At 36.6% G+C, this 23,139-nt stretch overlaps 1 protein-coding gene across 2 annotated transcripts in view; it reads right to left on the bottom strand.

Annotated features, from left to right (window-relative positions):
* MRC1 (mannose receptor, C type 1) overlaps positions 1 to 23,139 on the bottom strand; it is a 115,045-nt gene that overhangs the window by 45,875 nt on the left and 46,031 nt on the right. The window contains exons 8-15 of one of the 2 annotated variants that reach the window (XM_010859987.1): positions 22,240 to 22,397; positions 19,544 to 19,654; positions 13,160 to 13,275; positions 11,121 to 11,269; positions 6,176 to 6,375; positions 3,550 to 3,677; positions 2,813 to 2,900; positions 1,212 to 1,356 (exon numbers count right to left, since the gene is read on the bottom strand). In XM_010859987.1, the coding sequence (XP_010858289.1) occupies positions 1,212 to 1,356; positions 2,813 to 2,900; positions 3,550 to 3,677; positions 6,176 to 6,375; positions 11,121 to 11,269; positions 13,160 to 13,275; positions 19,544 to 19,654; positions 22,240 to 22,397 (1,095 nt within the window). The remainder of the gene's footprint in view (positions 1 to 1,211; positions 1,357 to 2,812; positions 2,901 to 3,549; positions 3,678 to 6,175; positions 6,376 to 11,120; positions 11,270 to 13,159; positions 13,276 to 19,543; positions 19,655 to 22,239; positions 22,398 to 23,139) is intronic. The other variant, XM_010859989.1, reaches the window with a different exon arrangement.

The raw sequence follows: 23,139 nt of genomic DNA, 5'->3' as shown, positions 1-23,139 counted from the left end.
AAGCTATGGTTTTTCCAGTAATCATGCATGGATGTGAGAATTGGACCATAAAGAAAGCTGAGTGCTGAAGAATTGATGCTTTTGAACTGTGGTGTTGGAGAAGACTCTTGAGAGTCCCTGAACTGCAAGAAGAACCAACCAGTCAATCTTAAAGGAAGTCAGTCCTGAATATTCATTGGAAGGACTGATGCTGAAGCTGAAACTCCAACACTTTGGCCAACTGATATGAAGAACTGACTCACTTGAAAAAACACTGATGCTGGGAAAGATTGAAGGCAAGAGAAGAAGGGAATAACAGAGGAGGAGATGATTGGATGGCATCACTGACTGGATAGAAATGAGTTTGAGCAAGCAAGATTTGGTGATGGACAGTTTTGGAAGCCTGGCGTACTGCAGTCCACGGGGTCGCAAAAAGTCAGACACAACTGAGCGACTGAACTGAATGGATTCATTCCTCCATCCTGAAAACACTGTAAACACTCATCTAAGCAAGAGTAAGGCAAACAGCAGGAGAGCAGCACAGTATTTTCAGCGAGTTGGAGCTGTAGCCAAGGTTCCCAGACAGCAGAGGGCGATGTGGTTCTATTTATCTGTTGACAAAGGAGGAAGTTAATATACATTTTGGTTCAAGGGTGGGCCTATTTATCTTAAAAGAATCTGACTTGGCTATGTGGAGCTTTGTGAGTCATTAATCACAACTGATGCGTATGCATTGATCATTGTTGACCATCAACAACATGGTGGATCTTATAGCATCAGGGGCCTCAGAATGGTGCCAGCTCTTCGGATGAACATCCTTGAGAAATCAGTCTGCAGTATGTTCAGACTGAGGGAGATAGCACCTACTGGATGATGAATGTGGGTCAGAGGGTGAAAATCCCCCAACAGAAATCACACTCTATTTACTCTGCTTACAGAGTCAAACATATACCCACTCCCACGACTGCAGGAACTGAACAGGAACAGCAGCTCCTGAGAACTATTTTGGAGGCCACGCTCAGGTCCAGGATTCTGGGCTGGCCTTTTCATCCTCTGTTCCTTTGGAAGATTTATCTGTGTTCAGTGAGTTCACTCTTATCCTGTGAAGTGATGGCCCTTGGTGGTCCCTTATATTATTCCATTTGTTTGGTTGCATGAATAAAGGGAAGACTTTGGGATCACAGGAGGTTAGTGTTCCAATCTGAGATAAAGCAGAGGGCAGGTCATCTTACCTTTTCGTATCTGGCAAATCCAGTTGTTAAGATGTTCACAGTTAATGTCATTCCAGGACATACCAGGGTCACCTTTTAACTCACCACAGTATTCAACATTTTGATAATTATTAGGTTCTCCATAAGCCCAATTTTCATATGACACCTATGTTAGAAACATTACATTACAACCATTAGCCAATACCAATCATCTATCCCTAGTGATTCACTTGGTAAAGAATCTGCCTGCAATGCAGGAGACCCGGGTTCGATCCCTGGGTCAGGAAGATTCCCTCAGAAAAGGAAACTGCAACCCACTCCAGTACTCTTGCCTGGAGAATTCCATGGCCAGAGGAGCCTGGCAGGCTACAGTCCATGGGATCGCAAAGAGTTGGACACGACTGTGCAACTAACTTTCACTTTCATCCAAACACAAAAGGAAAGATACGTTCACTTTTTTATTCTCTACTTTTTTTCACAATATGTTTGCTTTGAAAACAAGTTTGATGAGAACAGCTGGGAAAGAAATAGCTCCTATTACATGAAAACTTTTGAAGCTGAATAGACTATTTTAATTATTAAAAAATTTTCTTTACTCTTATTAAATGGAATGTATCCAGGACCACAAAAGTGGGATTTGTATATAGGAAAAACTTGGTATAGAAGTTCTACTTCTCAGTATTGTGAGTTCCTAAATTTACAACTCATCCTGAAGGGATAACATTTCATTGTGATATTTGGAACTTTCTTTTATTAGAGGGGTAGGAGAAAGAAATGGAGAAGGAAATGGCAACCCACTCCAGTACTGTTGTCTTTAAAATCCCATGGATGGAGGAGCCTGGTAGGCTACAGCCCATGGGGTCGCAAAGAGTTGGACACGACTGAGCGACTTCACTTCACCAGGAGAAAGAAATAAAACTAGTTCTCCTTACAAACAAAAAGGACTTCTGAATATTGCTAACAAAGCTACCAAACGTTACCAAGATGAATACTGGAAATAAGTGGAGGGCTAGGATTAGGTCCACTATGGTGTTTTCAGAGAGGAATCATAGCCTATATCATGACCTATTTTCCAGAGATCTAAATACAAAACCCTTGCTATCAATGGAGACATCAAATAATCCACCCTACACAAGTGCTTTGAAAAGCTGCTAATGGGTGGTAAGGGAGGCAGAACCGAAATTACACAAAATCACTCCCTGCTGAGAATGGAGAAGTCTGACAAAAGTCAATGGTTGACAAAAGTCAATGGTTTCTAATAGAATATCAAAAGTTATTTCCATATCTCCTAGTCTATAAGACAACATAAAACAGTTTTTAAGAAGTCTAGCTACTTACATACCAATTTGGCATGAGAGAAGGAAGACATTATTTTATATAAATTAGAAGAATGAGTTTCCTAATTTTTTTCAGTCTATCATGGTTCCACCTCAGGTGAACAGAACTGTCCTGGGTCAGAGGCAGAATAATGACCCTAACATAGCATTTATTTTGCATAGAAAAATGTCTATAATTATCATCATAACCCATCTTACCAAAAATTTTGAGTAACCCAAAAAGATAACATCAAAATAAAGACACAATAAAAGTAAGAAAAGTATCTATGAAATCAAATTACTCACAGGGGATCCATCACTCCAAGTAAAGCCCTCGGAAGGACTTCCATATGTCAGTCCCAACCAAAATAGTTCATGGTAGCTTCCACTAGCCCTGCAACATACAAGATATAAAGGCAGCTTATGGTACTATATGAACCAAGTTTGGTTACCTATGAGTCCTAATCAAATTTGAAAATGACTCCCAAAATATAAATTGGTTAGTACACAGGTGAAGGATTAAATGACTAAATATAAGCATTATTCAACAGTTGCACATTTTGGTACAACTTGTAAATATCCTGAAAACAAGCTGCTGTTTGAAATAATTGTAAAGCATTGAGATATTCATTCATTTAATAAACGAATAATAAGTGTCTTATGCTTTTATACAGCAATTCATCTCAGGATTTATAGCTATAAAATTAAAGCATTTGGAAATGAAGTGAAAGTCACTCAGTCGTGTCTGACTTTTTGCAACCCCACGGACTGTAGCTTGTCAGGCTACTCTGTCCATGGAATTCTCCAGGCCAGAATTTGGAAGTGAAACTAGGTCCAAAAGTACCCACAGATTTGGGATATAGTATCACCAGTTCAATGGACGTGACCTGGGCACAGTCTAGGAGATGATGAGGGGCAGGGAGCTCTGGCATGCTGCAGTCTATGGTTTGCAGAGTCGGACACAACTTGACAACTGAATAACATACAACAAATGTGTACTCAAAGGGTCAAAGGAAGGAGTATTAACTAGAAAAGATACTTACGTTACTAATCTCCATATTGCTTGCTGTTCCTCCTTACTATTGATACTAGCTAGATCTCCACCCAGAGCTCTACAAAAATCTCGAGATTCAAACCACGTTTTCTTCTCATGTTTTCCTTTTGCAAACAGCTAAAAGTAATACAGATTCAGAATTTATTTTACACTTCACAGCTTATCAAACCAAGAGAAATAATTATCTACTTTTGACGAGATTTCATTTAGCGAAAAGCAAGACATTACAATGGCCCCAAGCAACATAATTCTCTTGGCTGAAAATCAATTTGTGAGAGAATATTTGGGTAACAGAGTTTAGCAGATGATTTTGTTGAGAAAACCCTAGAAAATATAATTATTTTATAGCACTGAAAAAGTCGGATTGAAAGGTTTAGGTATATGGGTTAGGCATACAGCTTCTTGCAGAAGACAGGATTAATTTGGTTGTGTCAACTATGCCATTCAAATGGAAAAGAATGAAAGAAACTTGATATAGAGGAAGCAAACATAAATAAAAATTTAAGGATAATAACCTCCCTAAGATAGTGCCACAGTTTTGTTATCCTGTTTAGCTTAAACACTAAATAACCTGGGAGTCTTCCAATGCTTCATTGGTATGCTCTTAAAATTATCTTATCATTTTTGCTTATGGTTGCATATTTTAACAAAGATTGGAGGTCATGGCATGACAGACAGTAATTGGACAGAGCATGTAAAAAAAAAAATGGTATGTAAGCTAAATTTAGTATTTATTTAGAATTTAGAGAATATGTCATATTACCCAGAGGACTGCTGGGGGAATGGAACCCACAGGGATCCATCAGGATGTAAACAGTGGAGCAGTTTACATCACTGTATTCCTCAACTTTTATAATTTTTATTTATTGCTTCTCATGAGACATGGCCTGTATCATTGTAGGCTTGTAGAAAAGGAGTTTGTTTCCAATAGACCTGTGGTTGTCTAGTTGTCACCAAGCAACCTGAGGCAATCTTCACCTTGACCCTACTTGAGTTATTGGGACACGTGTGCCTTGAGCAACTTTTCATTGCAGTAACTCCCAAGACCTCTGTGAGTAACTCAACTTGTGTAGATGGTGATAGAAGATTTTATTTTTGTAAATCAACTTACTAAAATAGCTGAACTTTATTAAGAATTTTCACACCTTAGTATGTACAAAGATGGTCTATATATTTTCAGACAAACCCTACCCCAAGCACCTCCAAAATCATAATTCCTAGGGAAGCACACATTTGAATTTGTTAAACATCTACCCAGATAATGTCTGCTGGAATTCTTGGTTCATTTTCCAGCTCTGGAGAATTCTGTACTGTCTCTCAGAAATCCTGCAACAAATCTCCATAGCCTGCCACTCTCCCGTGAATGGCTGTGTATAGGATGAACCTGGCCTTTGTGTAATAACTCAAAAGTTTCCAGAGGCAACAATAAAATACCTGATTTGCTTTGTATTAGTTTTCAACCCATTCGTAAAATCCTCTCCAGTCTTGGCCCAATATTTTCCCTTCTATGTAAATTATGCTTTAAGCTGGACTGGCTAATCTGTATTAAATAGCTCATTAGTCTTTGTTATTGCTAGTGGTAGTTACCAACCAAATTAGCCCTTAAGTTAGAGACTAAGCAACCTCATTCCAATACACATTAGCAACTGAATTTCTTCATCAGCTTTGTCTAACTGTCTTACAAAACATGCCAGAGCCATATGCCTCAAAGGATAGAATAAAAGAGGTCCCGAGAACTGGCCATTAGAGAATAATGTCATTAAGTTGTAGTTAAGTATTGGGTTGACGAAAAAGTTTGCTTGGGTTTTTCTGTAACATCTTACAGGAAAACCCAAATGAATTTTTTGGCCAACCCAATACATTGCTATATTTGGCTAAATCCAACCTTCTCTAGAAAGAATATGATTTACAAGAAAGAAAAAGACCTAAATGCTTAATTCACTGGAGTCGGGGTATGTTTTTTATTTGTTTGGGTGAACTTGATTGCATAAAGAGAAAATGGGTGATCTCACATAGGAATGTATTAAGTGACTACAGGCTATCAAACTGTCATTTACGAGTCACTGAATGGCCATGTACTCCCTACCTAACAGTCCTTCATCTTCCATCAGGCATCATAATCAGGGGTTAAATAAGAACACAGGCATATTCTCTCTAGAAGCCCCATGTGGCTTGATTGCAGATTTGTTTATCAATTCACTTAGCCAAAAGCTTGAGCTCCAAGAACAGAGCCAAAATGGGATGCCATAGGATAGCATGAGGTGGGGCAGGAATTTTTATTGAGAAAAAGAAATGTGAGCTCAGAAAGCATGGGAAAGAGGAAAGATGCCAAGTGTACGGAGTGATAAAGGCAGAGCAGGTGAAGAAAGGCTGGTGTGACTTCTATTTACAGTATCGGTCATGTTTGTTGGTCTGAATGCAACTGGTTCTTATCTTTCCACCCAAGGAACGCTCTTTCAAAACAACAAATGCCCAAGTCCCCTTTCAGATCAATAACATCGGAATTTCTATAGGTTCAACCCGGACATTGCTTTTGTTTTGTTTTCATTCCTTAGATGATTCTTTAGGCTGAAACATATCCCCAGTTCTTGAAGAGCTCAGCAATGGATACTTACTTTGAAGCACAAGCTTGTTTTACTGGAGGCACCCCAATCCTCTGGACATTTGGGTTCAGGGGTGGTTGTGGGCTCTGGTGGGCGAGTGACTCCTTCTGCCCAGTGTTTGCACACAAATTTTGCCTTTTCTTCACATCTCAAGACATCCCACAAGCCCCCTGCAACCCCAGTCTTCATGGCAACACATCCGGCTTTCCGTCCTGCAGGTAACAAAGCAGAATTCACAACAGGTGATTGTGAAACCTGGCTGTGCTCAAAGAGCTCAAACCTGAGCCTCAAGTAGTGGGATAAAATCTACATATGATAAGAAAATGTAGAGGAGACACTCTGCAGCATTTCACAATTGCTTTGTTCTATTTCTGAATCATTATTTGCCTTTTATTTGTGTGGCCTATATCCCCAACTGAATTATCAATATAATCTCAAATGTTAAGGTTTGGCAGAAATAGAGACATAGATAGATGTAGGGAGCAAACATATGGACACCAAGGGAGGAAGGGAAAGTGGGATGTGTTGGGAGATTGGGATTGATATATCTATCTATTGTATACTATTGTATCTATTGTATACTATTCTATACATAGTATCTATTGATACTATGTATAGAATAAGTAACTAATGAGAACCTGCTGTATAGCACAGGGAACTGTACTCAATGCTCTGTGGTGACCTATATGGGAAGGAAATCCAAAACAGAGGGGATCTCTGCATACATACGGCTGACTCATTTTGATTTACAGCAGAAACGAACACAACATTGTAAAGCAACTTGTATTCCTATAAAAAGCAATTAACAGTCACCAGAAGGTAACCCAAGGCCTTCATGTGAAAGTAACTCTGAAAAAAAAAATTGTCAGGGTTTTGGTAACATTTTGTATTTCTAATATCTGGTGGGGTCCCCCCCACTGAACAGAGACATAACAATACAATATTTTTAGTGTGATAAAATCTATCCTAACGACAAAAATAACGGGTTTTGTTTTACCAAGGAAGTTGTTTTTTATTTATTTTTTATTTTTTTATTTTTTTTAGTCTTATGTAGTGTTTATTTGGACAAATTACATAATCTCTGTGATCTAGTATTCATATACATATATATGAAGGTAAAGAATTTTTAGTACATTTTTCGCTCACTTGATGGATATAAAGCACTATACTATATGCTAGAGAAGAAAGAGAACTTTCAACTTTCTGGATCATGAAATATTGTCATAGGATTAGTGTGTTTCAGATTGAACTAATGTTCAAAAATTTGCTAAAAATTTCTATCTGTTAATTCAGAATATACAAAGGTGAATAATTTTTATTTCATATTCTACAGATGTAACACAATTATACTGGCTTCACAGTTTATTATTAAACTCAGCAGTGGCCATAGGACTGGAAAAGTTCAGTTCTCATTCCAATCCCAAAGAAGGGCAATGCCAAAGAATGTTCAAACTACTGCACAATTGCACTCATTTCACATGCTAGCGAGGTAATGCTCAAAATCCTCCAAGCTAGGCTTCAACAGTATGTGAACTGAGAACTTCCAGATGTACAAGCTGGATTTAGAAAAGGCAGAGGAACCAGAAATCAAAGGGTTAATATTTTCTAAAGAATAAGTAGAATTTCTTCCTTAAGGTACCACAAGCACTGCCTTAGGAATGCTCCCATTATTGTCTATCATGGTTTGAGATCATTAAAACTGTTATTTTCTTAAGGATGGTATGGGGAGGGAGGAGGGAGGAGGGTTCAGGATGGGGAACACATGTATACCTGTGGCAGATTCATTTTGATATTTGGCAAAACTAATACAATTATGTAAAGTTTAAAAATAAAAATTAAAAGAAATAAAAAAAGAAAAAATATCAGGAATATCAAGAAAGTAGTGAATATTTTGATAAAATAGGGGTCTCAAATGCATATAATGGATATTAGGTCTAACAGTTTTAATTTCCCTATAAACATACATTTTCCATAACCTCAATGGAAGAATTTATAGGTATCTAGAGAAAAGAATATCATAGAAAATATTCCTTAGAAAATTATAATAGTTTGCTTTTTTTTCTTAAACTAGGATTGTAGACAAAGATGGGAGAATTCTTCTATAGTTAACAGATTTCTCAAGCAATTTTTTTAAAGTTTATTGATTTAAATGACTATATTTATAGTTAGAACTACTTAAAAGTTATATGTTCTGGTTGACTGGAAGAGATATTAATATTGAAAATTATGTTAGACTAAGATCTTTTAATTTTCTATTAAAGTTTTATAGTATTACATATTAGTTATAGCTCATTGCTTTTGATTATGCAACAAATTTTCTCATTTTATTTTTTAAAGTTATTACAATTATAATAATACAATTATTATAATATTGTACTAGTAGACCAAACTAGTATCCTAAAAGGGTTAATTTTCTGAAGCTGAAAATTCCTAAACATCATGTTGACTTTTATTGAGCACAGAAAATCAATTTGGTATGTGCCCAAAGTTCACAAATCCTATAATAATTATGGATTTTTTTCTTTTATGTTTTAAGGAAGTTGTTTTTTTAAATTAATTTTTATTTTATATTGGTGTATAGTTGATTTAAATTGTTGTGTTAGTTTCAAGTGTACAGCAAAAGTGATTCAGTTATACATACACGTATATACACTCTTTTTTGGATTCTTTTTCCCATAGAGGCCATTACAGACTATTGAGTAGAGCTCCCTGTGCTATACAACAGGTCCATATTAGTTATCTATTTTATATATGGTAGTTGTATAGCAATGGCAACTCACTCCAGTACTCTTGCCTGGAAAACCCCATGGACGAAAGAGCCTGGTGGACTGTCCATGGGGTCGCTAAGAGTTGGACACGACTGAGCGACTTCACTCTCACTTTTCACTTTCCTGCATTGGAGAAGGAAATGGCAACCCACTCCAGTGTTCTTGCCTGGAGAATCCCAGGGCCGGGGGAGCCTCATAGGCTGACATCTATGGGGTCACACAGAGTCGGACACGACTGAAGTGACTTAGCTGCAGCAGCAGCAGCAGTGTGTATAGGTCAATCCTAATCTTCCAATTTATCCCTCCCTGCCCTTATCCCCTGGTAACCATATTTTTATTTTCTACATCTATAACTCTGTTTTGTAGATAAGTTCATCTGTGTCCTTAAAATTTTTTTTATTTTATATTAGAGCATAGTAGATTAACAATGCTGTATTAATTTTAGGTATACAGCAAAGTGATTCATACATATTCATGTATATCTTCATTTTAAAATTCTTTAATGGATAAAGAAGCATATAAAATAAAATGTGGACCTACTAAGCTTCATAGTTTATTTCAAAATATCATTAAAATAGAACTTGAAAAACATTAGGATTTCTTACTGCTAAGATGAGATAATCTTTGATTATTATACTTTTAAAGGCAGTATATGTTTAGTTTTAGAGAACTACACTTTCCCCAAAATATTTTCTCTATGATTGCTAATTCCCTATGACTGTGGTTTGATTTATTTTTATTCCCTAAGGATGTTCCTAGATTAATCTTTCAGTATCCTACTGCTAAATGATCAACACCAGTGAAATTAAGGCATGTTGTCTGGCAAGTAAAAATTATCACTCAAAAAAAAAAAAATGCATTCAGCTCTTAATATACTACCCTGTTCTTTCAAAATAAACTTAAATCTTACTATTTTCCAGAATGTTCAATTAATTAAACAGAAATCACACTATCCAAATTACTGATCTATTTTCCTTATTGATGACTGAGGATACAAATTTTTAAAACTTCTGAAGATTTGAACTTATTAGGCCAAACAGTTAATTTGCATACTTAAGCTCTATTATTCCTTCCATAGCTTTTTAACTAGGCACAATGAAACATTTGCTGTAAGGATGTTGAATTTCCTGAGTGCAGTCATACTGAATTACATCATAGGCTATGTCACCAGTGCATTAAAAAAAGCAAAAAATAATTTGAGTGTCTATTTCAGAAGCTTCTTATTAATGAAGGCAAATAAAAATTTATAGGGAGAAAGGGTGACCTCCATGCAAAGAGCATGGATTTGGGAATTACAAAGATTAGTCTAAATCCATGCTTATAAATTTTCCAAGTCCCAGTTTCCACCTCGACACAAGGAGGATACTGAAACTTAGCTTATGGGTTTTCTACAAGTATAAAACTAAATCCAAGTCATATACACTAAGTCCCCTACATACAATCAAATTCCATTCTGAGAGTGCATTTGTCAAGTCCAATTTGTTTGTAAGTGCAATAAAGTTAGCCTAGGAACCCAACTAACACAGATGGCTATATAGTACTGTACTATAATAGGTTTATAACACTTTTCACACAAATAATACATAAAAAAAACAAAAATAAAGAAAACAATTTTAACATGACAGTACAGTACCTTGAAAAGTACAATAGTACAACAGCAGGCATCCAGCGGCACATTCACATCTTTGAAAGTTCGCCACTTGAGGGTTTGTATGGAGGGAACTTATTGTAAAGAGCTAACAGGGTGGCCCGTTCAAGATACTGAAATAATACATTCCACGTAAGCACTCAGTCTTGTTCTACCACTGAAGCACAGTCATATTTCTGTTCATAGTCACATTGAAAGTTTTATACCCCCGAGGACAGTTTTAAGTTCTCAGAAATACGTGAATCAGTGGTCACCATGGAATCTTTCTGACCATTAAGGATTTCATCACTATTTCATAAATACTTCAAATAGAGTGGCACCAAATAACCTAGGAGTTTTCTCTTCCTTTTTATCTTAGACCACTGCACACTAATGGGAACATTTTTTAAAGAAAAAAGAGAGTGAAATAAAATATAATAAAATTTTAATAGTACAATGAATTTACAGAAGTCTATTTGGAAAGGTACATGAAGGAATCACAGGTTTGGCCAAATGGATATGTGGGGTGAATGGAAGCCTGAAACGGAAGCCCTGCACATACCTGGCATATCTGAATTCCAGTGTGTGAACTGAACGCCTTCCTCGACGGTCCACTGAAAGGTGCCTTTGTGTTGTACATCGGAAAGTCCTATCCAAAAATATCTTTCAGGCCTCAATCCAACCAAACTAGTCAGAAAGGCTTGTTCATATCTTTAAAAAAAAATTTAACTAAATTTTAGGAAAAAAGTGAATTTTTCTAATTATCCACATGAAAAACATCTCAATTGTATGCCTATGCTATCATTTAGTTGGCAAATCAAACCTATTATGTCCTATTTACTTGTCATTTAAGTTATGCAAATTTTCGCTAAGGAAATGTGATCTTATGAAGGAAAAGTATCATACAGTTGACAGAATAAAATCATTCCAATGTACCCAAACTATTTCTCTCTATTTCTCATCAGTCCCTCTGCTTATCCTGTTGCCTTTTAAAATACAATGTTTGAAAATCAATTCACTTTTCAAATATTTCAGATGCTCTACACAATTCTTGGTGAAGTAAGTGGAGAGGCTGCAACATTATTAAAGATAATACAATTAGAAAATTTGTGTCGATTTTCCCCTCAATTTCATTCCCATTTCTCAGCTCTGAAACAACAGAGAAAATTATCAAGAAATATAGAGAACTAGAGATTCAATCTCTAGAAAGAACTGGGAACAGAATCACAAGCTCCAACATTTTTTCTCCCTCTGGATCTCATCTTTATATTTGGTGTCATCTGGTAATAATACACTGTGGTTAGTAAGGCAAACAAAAATTTGTCCTAATTGATAAACGACAGTGATGCAGCAGCATACGCAAAAAAGTCTCTCTTTGGGCAAAAGAAAAGTGATGTTCAAAATTTCCAACAACAAGGGAATTGTAGATGGCTCTAGCACAAGCAGAGAGGAAATGGAGAGAAAACCACAATAACAGAACATTTGTTTGACCCTAGTCTGAATAATTTAATTCCCTAAACTGAACCAAAAAAAAAAAAAATTAAAAATAAGAAACTCAATTTTTCTTAAATGCCTAAACACCAAATTGAACCAAAGAGTTAGTGAGTTCCTGAACACAAATATCACAGAAAACACACACACAAAAAGCAAACCTAAAATAGAAAATCTAGGGACATCCATGCTCCAGTAGACTCAAAGACCAACAAGATAGACCAGAACATGCTCCCAAGGTACTTAAAAATGTGTAGCTTACTTCCAGGTCATAAGATAAAAATTATCTATATTCTGATTTTCAGAGGTGAGCAATATATCAGACATTTAATTATACATGAAGAAAGAATGTTGAAATATAAGTTTTTTTATAAAGACTATATAAATTCTATGAACTCTATGACGTCTTTCATTTTATCAAAGAATTTTAATATCAATAGCATCTTCTAGATCTTATTGGGCCTGCTTTAAAAGGCCAAGAAATATAACTTACTGTATTAAAATTCAATAATTTTTACCCGTTTACTCCAAATCAAAATTAAATTTCTTTTAAGTTTCTTGAAAAAAGTAGGAGAAAAATAAATACCGAAATCTCAAAGAAGGATAGAACGCTAGGAGTTAAAGGTTACATAAAATTCTCTATCTCCACATCATTTTCTGGACCTGCTAGTCTAGTAAGCCTAGAAAATCTCTCTGCTCCCTCTCACCCCCACTGGACTGCCAAGGGAAGTTCCTGTCTACCTTTTTTTATATTGGAGGTGGTAGTAAAAATAGAATGTTTGATTTCTTGAGATGATAAATTTTCCTTACTTTCTCTGCTTTAAAAACTTTTGAGATCTACTACATTAAAAAAGTTAGATATATAAACAACATTTACTGGAGTATTAGCAAATTGTTCTTGTTTTTTGGTACTAAAAGTAGCAAAATATTTTTTAGTGTTTGCAATGAAGAATCCAAATAAAAATATGATTTTTACTGCTTCTATATTTACAAACCATACTTCAAGATTCAGTGTAATTTACTCAGAAATTTAGAGCATACTGATATACTCTTCTGAAAATGTTTCATTATTTGATATATATATATATTTAAAATAGAATAGTTGCATACCTGTCTTCAACAGTTGTTAGGTAAGCCTTCTCACTTACACAGGTTTGGTTTGCTTCTGTAAATGTTGAAAGTGTGTGTCCAATCAAATAGCAGTAGAATCCATGCCTTTTCCAGCCCTATTAATATTATCAAGCAGAATATCATGCATATTTATTATATAATATTATTTTAATAATTTCTATATATTGAAACACAAATTGATAAACAATAGAAGCATGTAAATAACACAAATATCAGTAACTTGATATGCAATGAAAACAATTTATGTGAATAAAGAAAACGAGAGTGCATTATTCCTCATAAGACGAATTATGATACAAAATGGGGGTGAGGGGAGTCATTCTTTCCATTCTGATGCAATTTTCAACAAAAATGATTTGTGAAATGTTTACCAGAGAAACTGAATGAAATGGGTAAGTTCTCAGTTTTAGAACAGGAAGCCACAGGAACTAATTTGCAGAATAACAAGCTTAGTTACCTACTGAAGACAGCAGTAGATGGTGAGTACAAAGCTGTGCCATCTGGTCAAAGGTTGCTGCTGCTAAGTCACTTCAGCCGTGTCCGACTCTGTGCGACCCCATAGACGGCAGCCCACCAGGCTCCCCCGTCCCTGGGATTCTCCAGGCAAGAACACTGGAGTGGGTTGCCATTTCCTTCTCCAATGCAGGAAAGTGAAAAGTGAGAGTGAAGTCGCTCAGTTGTGTCTGACTCCTAGCAACCCCATGGACTGCAGCCCACCAGGCTCCTCCATCCACGGGATTTTCCAGGCAAGAGTACTGGAATAGGGTGCCATCGCCTTCTCCGGGTCAAAGGTTAGTACCTATCAAACTCCTGGCATCATAAATTGACATGGTTCCTCTCCCACAATTCAAACACATAGAAATGCTAAATAAAAACATAGCAATAAACAGAAAGTCCATACTAGAATTTGAGAGAAAGAAGGAAAAATCTTCAGGGTCAAAAATAAGTACTAGAGAACGAAAAAGCTGGAATAGAAAATGTACAAGCTGAGATTGTAGTTGCCTAGTCATATTTTAGACCAAGATTAAGGTCCTGAAGTTTATGGATTAGGGTTTTACTGTTCATACAGATTAAGATATTGGGCCATCAGCTCACCTGAGGCAGGGAGACAGAACTGATTGTTGTTGTTTAGTTACTAAGTTATCTCCGATTCTTCTACGATCCTGTGGACTGCAGCCTGCCGGGCTCCTCTGTCCCTGAGATTTCCCAGGCAAGAATACTGGAATGGGTTGCCATTTCCTTCTCTGGGGGATCCTCCCAACCTAGGGATTAAACCCACATCTCCTGCATTGGCAGGCGGGTTCTTTACCACTGAGCCATCAGGGAAGCCCATAGATCTGAAGTCCTTGTGTAAAGATGATACCCATTCATGGTAGCCCCTCTGTGAAAGGAGAGCAAGAAAACACCACCCACAAAAACAGGAAATTAAGAGATCCTTGTCACTTGCTTGGGGATTTGGACACAGAAAGAAGAAAATTCTTCTGCTGAAAACAAGTACCAAGTCTGTGCCACACAGCTGGGTGCCAGTCCCAACTTTATGCTATCCACACTGAATGAGCCTCCATAGTCAAAACATGAAAAATAAAATACACAAAAGGAGAATCTTACAGGTGCTTTGAGAATTAAAACGCAAAATCACACAACAGAAATATTTCCACAACCCAGGTCATATAAGACTGTGACATTTGAGGGTAGGAGGAGATGGGATGGTGAACTAATTCACAACCAAAAATTATAAACCATCTAAGAAAAATGTCTCCTTTAAGGGAGAGTCAACAGTTTAACATAATAAAACCAAATGGGAAAGAAGCATGGTATGGTGATTTAAGTGACAAAGGAAGAAAGATAATCAATGAGGAAAGATCAAAATACTATGAACAAAGAAAAACAGGATTTGACTACACACAAAAAAAACAGAATTTCTAGAAAAGAAAAATATGAAGTTAAAAACTCAATGGCCAGATAAAGCATAGAAAATGTGGTTTCAGAAAGATTAGTAAGCTGACTGAATGTGGAAGAGAGATGAGACTATGAAAAGATGTTTAAAATCATATTGATAGAAAATATAGAAGATACAGAGGGGTTTCCCAGTGACTCAGCATTAAAGAACATGCCTGCAGTGCCAGAGACGCAGGAGACATGACTGAAGCAACTAAGCATGCATATTTGGTGAATGAGGTTGAAAAGCATCCTGAGAGAAGTTTGAGAAGCATTGAATAGAATGAATGACTGGTAATTTTCAAGAATGGAAAGATACAAATCCTCAAAATGAAGAGATACTCCACACCAAATGGAACCAATAAAGCAAATCCAAATCTCAACACATTATACTTACAGAGACAATGAAAAAACTCTTAAAATCAATCAAAGAGAAAATACAGATTATCCACTTTTTTTAAATAAAAAAAGAAGAAGAATTAGTTTAACAGGAATTCCAATGGCAAAAATAAAGATCAGGAGAAAATGAAATAATATATATAGTGCTGTCAGAAAACAGCTGTCAATCTAGAATTCTAAAATGACTTACCTAAATTACTATGCAGAGGGAAGATGAATTCAAGACATTTTCAAACACAGACAGAGAGTTTTCCACTCCCAAATCCCAGTGAAAAGAACTTCTGAAAGATTAACTTTGGCAAGAAAGTAAAGTCAAGAGGAGTAAGTGAGCTAGAAGTCTACACTGAGCAAAGAAGTCAATAAATGTCAGTAAATCCAGATCTAACTGCCTGGACAAATAGCAAAGATAACTAATTGGAAGTGGGAAGCTAAAGAATGGAATAGTAACAAGATCTGTAGTTTAGTTAACCATATTGTATCCATGCCAACCACCTGTTGTGATCATGTATTCTGGTTAGATAAGACGCTATCATTGGCAGAAGTCGAGTGCAGACTTCTCAGTACTCTTTTTTTTTAAACTTCTCGTGAGTCTAACATTATTTCAAATTTTAAAAAACTGAATTATAAGTGGAATAATAACATTCATTTTGTTCAGGAGGCAGAGAAAGAGACTGGTTAACTTCAAGACAAGAATGCATGTTAAAAATATAAGATTAACCATTTTGAAAAAAAAAAAAAAAAGGAGTAAAAATGTAGAATTTCCCAAAAGGGGCTTCCCTTGTGGCTCAGATTGTAAAGAATCTGCAATGTGTGAGACCTGGATTTGATCCCTGGGTCGGGACTAGCCCCTGGAGAAGGGAATGGCTACCCACTCCAGCACTCTTCCCTGGAGAATTCCATGGACAGAGGAGCCTGGCAAGCTGCAGTCCATGGAGTCTCAAAGAGTCTGACACAACTGGGCAACTTTCACTTTTTTCAGAGGAGGGAAAGGGGGAATATATATTCATTAGAACCAATGTGAACCAATGTTATGCACAAAAAGAGAAAAAAGAAAGAAAGCAGAACGGTAAACAAAATAAAGCACATAATAATATGGTGGGAACAAATCCAAATAGATTGGTATGTGAAACAAATCTAAGCTCATGTCTTCACCAGTTAAAAGCCAGAGTTCCTCAAATTAGATTAAAATTAAAATGCAGATATTCATTTACAAGGGCCATTCTTAAACTATAGCTACAATAGCATGATTAAAAGCAATCAGCTGGAAAACAGGATTCTGGGCAAACACCAAACAGAAGATAGCTTCTGTGGCAATATTATTTAAAATTGACTTTATGGTAAAAAACATTATTATGAATGAAGAAAATAACTACATAATTAAAGAACTGATTCTCCAGAAAGATATAAATACATATGAAAAGTATACAAGACAAAACTTGATAGAATCACTATAAGAATATTATATCAAACAGATGAAATATTAGCAATATAGAATATCTGGATAATATAATTTCTATGTTTTATCAGTGCTCATTCAGTCATGTCTGACTCTTTGAGATCCCATGGTCTGTATGAGATCCCATCTATGTGTTCAAGCATAGATGGAATATTTAGAAAAACTGATTATGAACTAGATAATGAAGAAAATCTCAACAACTAACAACAAAAACTTTATATGAGCACAATGCAGTGGAATGAAAATCAATAGTACCTCCCAATTATTTAGAAACTAAAACACAAAACTCCCATTACTGCCACCAAAACTTCCACCAGCATGAAAACACACACATATACACATACACACCCCAGTTCACAGGTCAAAGAATCTCAATGGAAACAAAACATATTTAGAATTGAATCATAAAGAAATCCCACATAATACATGGTGTCTGGTCCATGGTTTCAATTCCACCTTTTACTTCTCATAAGCATTTGAAAAAACCAGTCACTTTAATGTCACATCCATTCATTCCACTATCTAAAGCTCATGATGGTATGTTTTATAATTTTGGATTTCAAACTCATCTGTGGGATTCTCAATCAGCCTGGAGAAGGGGTCTTCTAAAGAGGATTTACATGTGCATCTATCAGACATCCAGGAATATTAGCAACTCAGGACCACTTCATGTTAATTTCTTAAATCAAGGTTTCCCACAGAGATAGCAATGGATTGCAAACTGAATCCCAGATCTTGATCATAGAAGGTCTGTAGTTTTGAACTTTCAAAAATACTCCCAAAACACCAAGTACCCAGGCTCAGACCAAAAAAAAAAAAAAAAAACCTCTCTGTTATCTTCTTTTGCCAGCAAGTGGTTTTTTTTCCCTAGTCTTCCCAATGATCTGAGGAAACCACTGCCTAAAGCATGGGTTTTTAAAAACTTGCCAAATTAATATCTCTAAGTCTTTGCTTCCTCTCCTGTCTAATTAGAAATGTAATATTTATCTTTTAGGGCTTCCTTGGTGGCTCAGTGGTAAAGAATCCGTCTGCCAATGCAGGAGAGTTGGGTCCAATCCATGAATCAGGAAGATCCCTTGGAGAAGCAAATGGCAACCCACTCCACTATTCTTGCCTGGGAAATCCCATGGACAGAGGAACTTGGTGGGCTACAGTCCATGAGATCACAAAACAATCAGACATGGTTTGGCAACTAAACAACAAAATTAATCTTTTAAGACTATTGAAAGCAAAATAACCACACTCAACAAACAATTGGCTGATACTTTCTTCCTTTTCTTATTACCAACCTAATGATTAAATTGGATTTTATCAGTGATTGTAGACAGTTAATAGAAAAAATATATATAAAAAAATTTTGATTGCATAGAAGTAATAAAATTTACTTTCCCGGTGGCTCAGACAGTAAAGATCTGCCCACAATGTGGGAGACCCAGGTTGGAGCCCTGAGTCAGGAAGATCCCCTGGAGAAGGGAATGGCAACCCATTCCAGTATGCTTGCCTGGAGAATTCCATGGACAGAGGAATCTGGCAGGCTACAGTCAATGGCATCACAAAGAGTCGGACATGCCTGGGCTACTTTCACTTCACTTCACTTCAGTAAAATTTAAGGACTGGTTTATTAATTACAGAAAGTTACAATAATAGACAATCTCCTGTATATGCACATGATTAAGTAAAGAATATATAAGTGTACTGGTGGTGAAACCAGCAGTGAAAGTCTAAGAACTTGGCAGGAGACTTGGGTTCTTAACTTCCCTCTGTGTGACTTGAAAAAGTTATCACTTCTCTGGCTGAAATTTCCAGAATGCAAAATTTAAATGGGGGTTTTCAATAGTCACTAAGATACTCTTTCTATCTCTCACATTCTGTGATTTTCTGTGTCTGCTCTATTTTTCTTTATGGTTTAATGGTATAGTACTCAATTATGTTTCATGAATTCTGGTGTTTGTTATAATTTGATCATAACGTGACACTCTTGGACAAAAAATCAGTTGCTACTTTATTTTTATCCAAGAGAAGTGAGAAAGGAAAAAAGAGGAAGATGGGCAACTCAGCAATCAAACAGGAAAATGATAACCATACACCCTGTGTTTTTGTAGCTTCTTTGCGTTTTCAGAAACTGTTTCACAGAAATAATCTACTTTAACCTCAAAGAAAGATAAGACTTGCTAGGAGGTATTACTAACCACGGTGCAGCTGAGATTAAAGCACAATAGGATTGCATGGCTTGACTTGGCTTAGCTGAATTACTACTAGCTACTACCAGCTGGAATGTAGACCTCCTGCCTTCTAGATCCTCAGAGATTCCCAGAGATGAATCCCCACCAAGAACAAGGTCACCAGAAATATTAAAAATGGAAAAAATGACTAAGGATAATTTGCTGGCTACAACTTAAGGTTATTCACTAGAGATGTCCTTGACAATGCACTGGGTCAAAGATTAGCAATACCTTGAAGCTGAAGCATTTGGCTACTATGACGACTAAGTACTTCAACAGACAAAAATAAGCTAAGTCTATCACATCGACTTTGCTGATCTGAAACCATGGGGTGCGTTCTATACTCACTTTCTGGCAGCCTGCTTCCACTTCCACTACTCCTGGAGTTTGGGCTTGTGATTTCATCTTACAGATGTAACCAAGAGGCCGTTCACATGCCCGATCTGCCCAGTACCCATCCTGCAGAAAGCAAGGGGGAAAAAAATCTTAATGATTATCAGTTGTTTGACCTTGATGCTATTTTCTTATAATTGTGCCTCTGAAAAGGGAAACAAAGATTCGAGGTTATTAAGAGAAAAAGGCATCTATGAAGAGGAAAAGTAAGTGGATATTTTACCAGGAAACTGCAAATTTGACTTCGGCTACAAAGATGTAGCCAAATCAAGATTGCTGGGAGAAATATCAATAACCTCAAATATGCAGATGACACCACTCTTATGGCCGAAAGCAAAGAAGAACTAAAGAGCCTCCTGATGAAAGTGAAAGAGGAGAGTGAAAAAGTTGGCTTAAAACTCAACTCAAAACTAAGATCATGGCATTTCATCCCATCACTTCATGGCAAATAGATGGGGAAACAATGGAAACAGTGACAGACTTTACTTTTTTGGGCTCCAAAAGCATTGCAGATGGTGACTGAAGCCATGAAATTAAAAGACGCTTGTTCCTTGGAAGAAAAGTTATGACCAACCTAGACAGCATATTAAAAAGCAGAGATATTACTTTGCCAACAAAGGTCCGTCTAGTCAAAGCTATGGTTTTTCCAGTAGTCATGTATGGATGTGAGAGTTGGACTATAAAGAAAGCTGAGAACCGAAGAATTGATGCTTGTGAACTGTGGTATTGGAGAAGACTCTCAACAGTCCCTCGGACAGCAGGAAGATCCAACCAGTCCATCTTAAAGGGAATCAGTCCTGAATATTCATTGAAAGGACTGATGCTGAAGGTGAAACTCCAATACTTTGGCCACCTGATGCCAAGAACTGACTCATTTGAAAAGACCCTAATGCTGGGAAAGATTGAAAGCAGGAGGAGAAGGGGACAACAGAGGATGAGATGGTTGGATGGCATCACTGACTCCGTAGACATGAGTTTGAGTAAACTCCGGGAGTTGGTGATGAACAGGGAAGCCTGGCATGCTGCAGTCCCTGGGGTCACAAAGAGTCGGACACAACTGAGCAACTGAACTGAACTGACAAAGATGTAGGAAGAAACTGTAGCCACAGTTTGTTTTTATATATTCACTGTCAGGTCACAATGGAGAAGGACCTAGATAGAAATTAAAAATGCTCATAAGCCCTTAAGTGATGGTTCAACAGAAAGTTTGCACACAGCCTCCTCATCCATCCCTACCAGCAGCTGTTTTCAAGTTAAGTGAGTACATTTATTTATTTATTTATTTTTGGCCAAACCATGTAGTATGCAGGATCTTACTTCCCTGACCAGGGATTGAACCCAAGCTCCCTTGCAGTGAAAACCTGGAGTCTTAACTGCTGGGCCACCAGGGAAGTCCCAGAGTACACATAAAGCCATGCAGAAAGAACACTCCCATGCAACACACCCAACCTGAAAACAGTATCCTTCCCTCCCTTCTTCCTATTTCTATTGATGAGGGTCCTCTATGAACTTAAGTGGCATCTTTCATTCTGCTTCAAATTCTACCTTCTCTATCTTCCCTAGAGATTTCACATTAAATGAGTGCTCATCCCCTTCCCTCAACTGCTAAACACCTTGAAAAGTGGTTTTCTGTACTCTTTGACTTAATCCTCACATTTCACTCAGTCTCAGCCACTACAATCTGGTACTCAGCTCTTCAGCCAGCATAATATTTGCAAACTGCAGATTTGGTTTGGCTGCTCCTGGGCTAATGCATGTTTTCTCTTTGCCAGTACTTTTCCTACCCACCTCTCCACCTCTCACTCCATGCTTTCAGCCATACTGTCTTTCGAGTTCTCAATAAGAACAAAGCTCTCTGGTTTCCTCTTCCCAGGATATTCTTCTGCCTATTCTTTCAATAATTAATACATATTCTTTCCTTAAGCTTTCAATTTTTCACTGTGAAACCAACCACAATGACAAAAACTGTAGCTAATACTTACTGAACACCAAGTTTGGGCCGGGGACAGTGCACATTATATGTGTTAATCCATTTAATCTTTATACCTACCATGTGAGCTGGGTACAATTATACTCATTTTACAAACAAGGAAATGTTTTGCATTAAAACCCAGCCTCTTAACCACCATGTTCATTGTTTATTAACAAAAAATAACTTGATGATATACTTCATAGCTAAACTGCCTGATTTCCAACATGGAAGCCATCGTTTCATAGTTGACACTTCTGTGTAACCTAAAATAACAAAAGTCGCTCTCCAAGCACAGACTCAAGGTTGTAGGACCCAGGATAGATCTAACCAGGTCTACATCCACTCGGAGCAACCAGCTGAAAGTAGAACCAAAGTTCTGAAACTTGTTTAATCAAGCCATATAATCATATGGCATGATTTAGAACCAAACGCAAACAATATGAGCATTCATACTGGTTAATTTCATCTTTGAAATGACAGTTTATCTGCTGCTTTTCTGGTCTTCTTGAAAATGACTTGGCCAAGATACTCAAGAGACTGAATCTGAATTCTAGTTCAACTTTGATCTATGTCAACTCATTAGGATAGAAACAATGGAAACAATGATATATAATAAGTGGGGCAAAAGGAAAATTCTCCTGTGGCTTTTGCTAGATATCACTAATTAAAAATGTCTTACTTTGCCTTTCATCACTGCACAGTCTTCTTGCCTGTTGTTTTCATGACTTGGTTCTCCATGAAGCCATTTGGTAAAAGTTACAGGGGTGCCATCACTCCATTCAAAGTACATTTGAATCTTGATGTCGTTTAAGCCAATCCATAACTCATCACTTGGCTCTAAACAGGAAGAAAAGCACAGAAGCAATTTACACAAAGTTTTCTTTCCAAAGATCAAAAGGTTATCAGGAAAGGAAGACCCCTTCTTTATCAACAATTCTTTTGATATTACAACTACCATAATATACCATCCACTTGCAAGTTAAATGGATCTACCTCTGTAGCCTGAGATGTCAATGACATTTTGTGTTGTCAGTTTTAGTTTAAAATATGTAATGTATGGGGAGGGAGGAGGGAGTGGGGTTCAGGATGGGGAACACGTGTATACCTGTGGTGGATTTGTGTTGATGTATGGCAAAACCAATACAATATTGTAAAGTAATTAACCTCTAATTAAAATAAATAAATTTATATTAAAAAATATGTAATGTATTCTTCACATTGTGAAGGTGACTGTACTCTTTTTTTTTTTGTGCTACTGCAGATTTAATCTCCTGAGAGTTGTTAAAATGAAACTGAAGTAGATCTATCATTACCCTCTATTTGGTGAAACTGTTTTTTTGTTATAAATAATTTACTATAACCAATCAAACTCATGGTGCTGGAAATATATAGTTTATTTATACATAAATCTATTTGACTACTATTAAATCTTAGTGTAGTGAAGGTTTTAAAATAAAAACTTTAAAAACCACTTCTATTTTACTAACAAGGTTGTTACCAAGAAAATTCTAGGTGTTTCTGTTAAAAGTTTAATCACTGTAATAGAAGTTAAAATGATCCATACAGTAAGAAGATGTAT

The sequence above is a fragment of the Bison bison genome, unplaced genomic scaffold (genome assembly GCF_000754665.1).
Source record: "Bison bison bison isolate TAMUID 2011002044 unplaced genomic scaffold, Bison_UMD1.0 scf7180017864461, whole genome shotgun sequence".
Classification (NCBI taxonomy): Eukaryota; Metazoa; Chordata; class Mammalia; order Artiodactyla; family Bovidae; genus Bison; species Bison bison.
The sequence above is the reverse complement of the archived record's forward strand: the minus strand, read 5'-3'. Positions and strand labels throughout refer to the sequence as shown.